At 47.5% G+C, this 6,848-nt stretch overlaps 1 protein-coding gene across 2 annotated transcripts; it reads left to right on the plus strand.

The window, feature by feature from the left end:
• Nucleotides 1-412: 412 nt before the first annotated feature.
• Nucleotides 413-6,307, plus strand: asrgl1 (asparaginase and isoaspartyl peptidase 1). Of its 2 annotated transcripts, none has more exons than XM_084021013.1 (7): nt 413-631; nt 3,200-3,395; nt 3,742-3,884; nt 4,023-4,177; nt 4,497-4,618; nt 5,412-5,522; nt 5,596-6,307. In XM_084021013.1, exons 2-7 carry the CDS (start codon nt 3,209-3,211, stop codon nt 5,817-5,819), a joined length of 942 nt encoding a protein of 313 aa, XP_083877139.1. In that variant the 5' UTR covers nt 413-631; nt 3,200-3,208; the 3' UTR covers nt 5,820-6,307. The 2 variants fall into 2 exon arrangements, with proteins under 2 accessions (XP_083877139.1, XP_083877138.1); XM_084021012.1 differs by having other exon boundaries at nt 413-560.
• Nucleotides 6,308-6,848: the final 541 nt, after the last annotated feature.

A 6,848-nucleotide genomic window follows, 5' to 3' on the forward strand; every position in this document is an offset into this window, starting at 1 on the left:
GCACTAAGGTATGTTTGCTGAACAGCTACTACTTTACTCAGACAAGGATCTAACACTTGTTTCTATTTGTATAAAAAGCGTAAGAACAGCAGAGTGAACTTATTTCTGTGTCTGCATGACATTTCACTACTTACTTCACTACTTCACTACTTTTCATTTTGGAAAACACTTAACATGCCTGTTCATGATATCTTTAAAAACAATAGGGTAACACTTATTATTTTAATGACAAATATATCATGCAGATTTTCTTTAATCTCTTTTTTCTTTTCATAAAACGACCTGTATCCTGCCGCATCTTATTTTGAAATCGCGATGTCACATCCGGGGAGAGATGTTCGCCTTTTGCTTAAAAGCGATGAATAGGCGCGGCTCTGGTTCGTTCGTCAGTGTGACACGTGATCTTCTCGGCAGGCGACCAAAGACGTGTAAGGACAGTCAAGATAGAAATCCGCGACCAGCGCCGTTTAGGTTAGTTATAAACGCGCCTGAGCCGGATTATCATGTTCTCCGACGACACCAGCTAACAGGGTCCCTCGGCGACCCGGACCGACACCCCGGTAAGATTGGAGCACGTCTGTTGTTCTGTCGTCACGTGTTCATGGCATGACGTGTTAAAAAGTAACTTTAGGTCGGTTTTATGGCCCTCGTAGTCCTGATAGACCTCCGTAGTCTTGATAGACCTCCTTAGTCTTGATAAACCTCCGTAGTCTTGATAGACCGCCGTAGTCCTGATAGACCTCCGTAGTCCTGATAGACCCTCGTAGTCCTGATACACCTCTGTAGTCTTGATAGACCACTGTAGTTCTGATACAGCTATGTAGTCCTGATACACCTCCATAGTCCTGAAAGACCACTGTAGTCCTGATACAGCTACGTAGTCCTGATACACCTCCATAGTCCTGATTGACCTCCGTAGTCCTGATACAGCTATGTAGTCCTGATACACCTCCGTAGTCCTGATAGACCACTGTAGTCCTGATACAGCTATGTAGTCCTGATACACCTCTGTAGTCCTGATAGACCACTGTAGTCCTGATACAGCTATGTAGTCCTGATACACCTCCGTAGTCCTGATACACCCCCCTAGTCCTGATAGACCCTCGTAGTCCTGATACACCTCCGTAGTCCTGATAGACCACCATAGTCCTGATAGACCACTGTAGTCCTGATACAGCTCCGTAGTCCTGATAGACCTCCGCTGTCCTGATAGACCCTCGTACTCCTGATATACCTCCGTAGTCCTGATAGACCACTGTAGTCCTGATACAGCTCCGTAGTCCTGAAGCTCACCCAGCGGCCAAATGTTAAATCCCATACAAACTTTAGGCACCTGCTCGGGTCTGGGTCCAGTCCGGGTCTGAAGTCAAACTGTCATTCTCCCTGCTGGCCACCAGGGGGCGACTCCTCTCTGGTTGTATAGAAGTCTATGAGAAAATAGTAGGAGGACCAGTAGAGGAACAGTAGGAGGAACAGTAAAAGGAACCGTAGAGGAACAGTAGAGAAACAGTAGGAGTAACAGTTGAAGGAACCGTAGAGGAACAGTAGGAGTAACAGTAGAAGGAACTGTAGAGGAACAGTGGAAGGAACCGTAGAGGAACAGTAGGAGGAACAGTAGAGAAACAGTAGGACAGCAGAGGAACAGTAGGAAGAACAGTAGGAGGAACAGTAGAGGAACCGTTGAGAAACAGTAGGAGGAACAGTAGAGGAACAGTGGAAGGAACCATTGAGGAACAGTAGAAGGAACAATAGAGGAACAGTGGAAGGAACCGTAGAGGAAGAGTAGGAGGAACCGTAGAGGAACAGTTGGAGGAACAGTAGAGAAACAGTAGGAGGAACAATAGAGGAACAGTAGGAGGAACAATAGAGGAACAGTGGAAGGAACTGTAGAGGAACAGTAGGAGGAACCGTAGAGGAACAGTGGAAGGAACCATAGAGGAACAGTAGGAGGAACAATAGAGGAACAGTAGGAGGAACCATAGAGGAACAGTGGAAGGAACCATAGAGGAACAGTAGGAGGAACAATAGAGGAACAGTAGGAGGAACCGTAGAGGAACAGTGGAATGAACAGTAGAGGAACAGTAGGAGGAACCGTAGAGGAACAGTAGGAGGAACCGGAGAGGAACACTAGAGAAACAGTAGGAGGAACTGTAGAGGAACAGTAGGAGGAACCGGAGAGGAACAGTAGAGGAACCGTAGAGAAACAGTAGGAGGAACAGTAGAGGAACCGTAGAGAAACAGTAAGAGGAACAGCAGAGGAACAGTAGAGAAACAGTAGGAGGAACTGTAGAGAAACAGTAGGAGGAACAGTAGAGGAACCGTTGAGAAACAGTAGGAGGAACAGTAGAGGAACAGTAAGAGTAACAGTAGGAGGAACCATAGAGGAACAGTGGAAGGAACCATAGAGGAACAGTAGGAGGAACAATAGAGGAACAGTGGAAGGAACCGTAGAGGAACAGTAGGAGGAACCGTAGAGGAACAGTAGGAGGAACAGTAGAGAAACAGTAGGAGGAACAATAGAGGAACAGTAGGAGGAACAATAGAGGAACAGTGGAAGGAACCATAGAGGAACAGTAGGAGGAACAATACAGGAACAGTAGGAGGAACAATAGAGGAACAGTGGAAGGAACCGTAGAGGAACAGTAGGAGGAACCGTAGAGGAACAGTAGGAGGAACAGTAGAGAAACAGTAGAAGGAACAATAGAGGAACAGTAGGAGGAACAGTAGGAGGAACAGTGGAAGGAACACTAGAGAAACAGTAGGAGGAACTGTAGAGGAACAGTAGGAGGAACCGGAGAGGAACAGTAGAGAAACAGTAGGGGGAACAGTAGAGGAACCGTAGAGAAACAGTAGAGGAACCGTAGAGAAACAGTAGGAGGAACCGTAGCGGAACAGTAGAGAAACAGTAGGACGAACAGTAGGAGGAACCGTAGAGGAACAGTAGGAGGAACAGTAGAGGAACCGTTAAACAGTAGGAGGAACAGTAAGAGTAACAATAGGAGGAACAGTAGAAGGAACCGTAGAGGAACAGTAGGAGGAACAGTAGAGGAACCGTTAATCAGTAGGAGGAACAGTAAGAGTAACAGTAAGAGGAACAGTAGAGGAACAGTAAGAGGAACAGTAGGAGGAACAGTAGGCGATGCAGGACGTCCTGTCAGACCCTGATGCTACATGTAGGACGGTCTGTTTCCCCTCCCAGGTGGCGGACATGTTTCCTGTGGTGGTGGTCCATGGCGGCGCGGGTCAGGTCCCGAAGCAGCGGTCTGAGAGGTCCACGGAGGGCGTATGCTCGGCAGCCAGAGCGGCGTACGCCGTCCTCCAGGCCGGAGCCAGCGCCGTGGACGCTGTGGTGGAAGCGGTGACTCTTCTGGAGGATAACCCTGTCTTCAACGCAGGTAAACTGATTTATGACCCATAATGCATTGCTCTTCCACATGGACTTTTGATGGGGTGGACAGGTATATTTAAATCCAGACTGTGTTGTAGTGACCAGCAGACGCCACCAGAGGTCAGCATTTCAAAGGGTGCTCTCATCCAGTTTAATGTTCTGTGTTGTAAACGTGTTTGATTGGATTTTCTGTTGGCTTTGTGGAAGTTTATCTTTGACCCAAGAAACCTCTAAATCCCTAAAATCTTCTTTCCTCTTTAACGCTTTGTGATCTGTTCTGATCCTCCACTCACACCGACACTAAAGATTCTTTATCCCCAGAGGAAAGACCGATATCTCGCGTGGTGTTTCAGGCTGTGGCTCGGTGCTGAACGTCAAAGGGGAGGTGGAGATGGACGCCATCGTGATGGACGGGAGAACCCTGGACAGCGGCGCCGTGTCGGCTGTATGGAACATCGCCAACCCGATCCGGCTCGCGCGCCTGGTGATGGACAAGGTACGCAGCCCGGTCACAAAGGGGACTCCGGAGGTTCATATCGGGGTCCTTGTGTTGTCTCTGAAAAGATCAGCAGTTTGACCTCTGACCTCTCCCCAGGCCCCGATGTCATGATTTCTACTGTGAACTCTGTTGCAGACGAGTCACGCGTGTCTGACGGCGGAGGGGGCCAATCGGTTCGCCCGGTCCATGGGGGTCCCAGAGGTGGCCCCCGAGTCCCTGGTCACCGAGTACTCCCGCATGCGCTGGATGAAGAACCTGGCCCCCGATGCCAACCCTGTGGAGTGCCAGATGTGAGACCATAAAACATGTTTCTGAATGTAGAACAGGTCCAGAGCGCCAGAGACCTCGGAGCAGGTCTAGAATCTCCCTGCGATCCAGACTACATACAGGACCGCATACACATTTATTAGAATCCCTTATTGTGTCACAGTTAAAGCACCAAACAATCCATAAAGGTCTCCTCGCAGAAATAAGTATAAATACCAGGACAGTGATTCAGCACCTTCCCTGTTTTAATGGAGATCCTGATGGTCTGAGCTGGTCAGGACCAGGGAACCAGGTCCCCCGTATGACCCTGGTACCCCTCCGGGTCCCTGTGTTGGTCTTCAGGGGGAAGATGGGCACCGTCGGGGCCGTGGCGCTCGACGCTGGCGGGAACGTGGCGTGTGCGACCTCCACCGGCGGGATGCTGAACAAGATGGAGGGCCGGGTGGGCGACACGCCCTGCATAGGTCAGTCCCCCCCCCCCCTCTTTAAGGTGGGGGTAAATACAGCAGCAGGGCAACTATAAATAACAGAGCCAGAAATACTGTGGAGCCTCGGGGGGGAGGGGTCACGTTACAGAATCTGGATCAGAAATGTATATAAACAGATATATTATACTTCAATACAAACATAATTAATATGGAAAATTACAAATATTATGTTGACAGAAAGACATGACCACAGTGTAAACTAAACTATAAATGTCTCCAGCAGTCTGGGACGGGTGCTGGAAATCCTTTAAAACCCTTGAATTTTAGTGTGGTGTTTTCCAGGTTTGAAAAGTGCTTGGATTTAGAATAAAGGTCTATAAATGTGTGTTGTATGTGATGACATCTATGATAGAACAGAGGAAAGAAGATCTCCATATCTGAGGGACTGAAAACAGCATTTTCTGACATTTCTTTATGAAAAATGCCTTTTGATGATGAACAGATGATGAAAATAGTTGGTGATTATATTTCTGTGGATCTGTTAGTGGAATTAGTTTTCCTTTCATTTGTGGTCCTTCTGTAAAAAGCTGTCTCCAAACATCATGTTGGTTGTTTAGAGGACAATAACATCTCATTTAATGTGATGAACAAGTGACATAATAAGTAGACTGAATACTGACCATTGGATTGATACAAAGATGGAGTTTACCACAGCTGAAAGGGGCTGGAAAAGCATGGAGATATACCTTGAAAAGTGCTTGAATGTGACTTTGGAGAAGATGAGGAACCCTGGATGAGAGTGGCTGTAACAGTAAAGTGTGTGTTACAGGAAGTGGCGGTTACGCTGACAGCCAGCTGGGCGCCGTGTCGACCACCGGCCACGGCGAGGCCATCATGAAGGTCACGCTGGCCCGCCTGGTCCTGTTCCACCTGGAGAACGGTAACGGTCCCCTGCAGAGAACCGACCGAGTCTCCGGCTGCGTTCACAAACATGTTTCCTGTCTGGTTCTCAGGTGAGTCCGTGGAGGCTGCCAGTGATCTGGGTCTGGCCCACATGAAGTCCCGAGTCTCGGGTCTGGGTGGGGTGGTGACGGTGGACCCTCGGGGCCGGTGGGCCGCTCGCTTCTCCAGCCTGCAGATGGTGTGGGCCGCCGCCCAGGACCACACCCTCCACTATGGCCTGTACGCCGGGGAACACTTCACCCGGAGCACCGTCGAGCCCGACAGGAAGTATTAATACTTCTATGAATACTTCTGTTAATATACTAAATATATACCATTTAATATTGGAGATGTATTAGTTGATTGATCCGGCTTCAGCCTAATGTTAGTCTCTGAAATGACGCGCTGTGGTCCACGCTTCCTGTTTGCGTCACTGTTGCAGCTCCCGTTGCCTAGCAACCAGCTAGCAACCATAAAGCAGAGGAAGCTAACCATCAGATGAACTTTCCCCTAAAAACCTGTTCAATGAATTAAAACTTTAAACGATTCTCGGTTGTTGGAAGTTCGTCATTGATTCAACTTAATACATTTTTATTGCTTCAAGCAAAATACATTTTCATAATAATTAAAAACAACGTTGTTTTTTGACAGAAAGCTTTGTTTTAACTCAAATTGATAGAAATCTTTTTTTTTTTAATGTTTGATTTGTAGATTAAATGTGATCATGTTTTATTTTTTTCATGTGTTATCATGTTTTATGTGTGATGTGATGGTGAAGATGATGATGATGATGATGATCTTTCAGTAAAACACTGATCCGATAATAAACTAATCATCTTTTCCCATGATGCCTCTGTGTGGGGGCGCACTGGTGTGAAACCACTAGGTGGTGCCGTTGAGACGAATCAGCACAAACTCGACAGGTTCAGTTTGTTTCATATCCAAACAGAGAAACTTTTTATTATCTGTTTACAATAACTGACTTCATGAAGGTCTGAAGGATCTTGGAGGGGACCAGATAGGTTCCACAGATCCAGGGTCTTGTCCACATGTGAGACTGGTCTGAGGTCTGAGGTGAATCCGGTCTCATGCTTGTCTCCACAGGCTGAACAGTATGAGACCAGCTGCAATAATATATTTAGTCATGTTGACAGACTGGAGTTGCTCCGGTGGCAGCATCTCTACCATAAGAAGTGGACGTCGTCATGGTGACGGCACCCATCGGTATCTGGAGGATCACCTCCTCTAGCTCTGATTGGTTGATTGAAGTCATGACATTATTGGTTGACTTACTGATATAAACACGGGTCATGTGTTGTTTTCC

This window comes from Eutrigla gurnardus (assembly GCF_963514095.1).
Source record: "Eutrigla gurnardus genome assembly, chromosome: 11".
Taxonomy (NCBI): domain Eukaryota; kingdom Metazoa; phylum Chordata; class Actinopteri; order Perciformes; family Triglidae; genus Eutrigla; species Eutrigla gurnardus.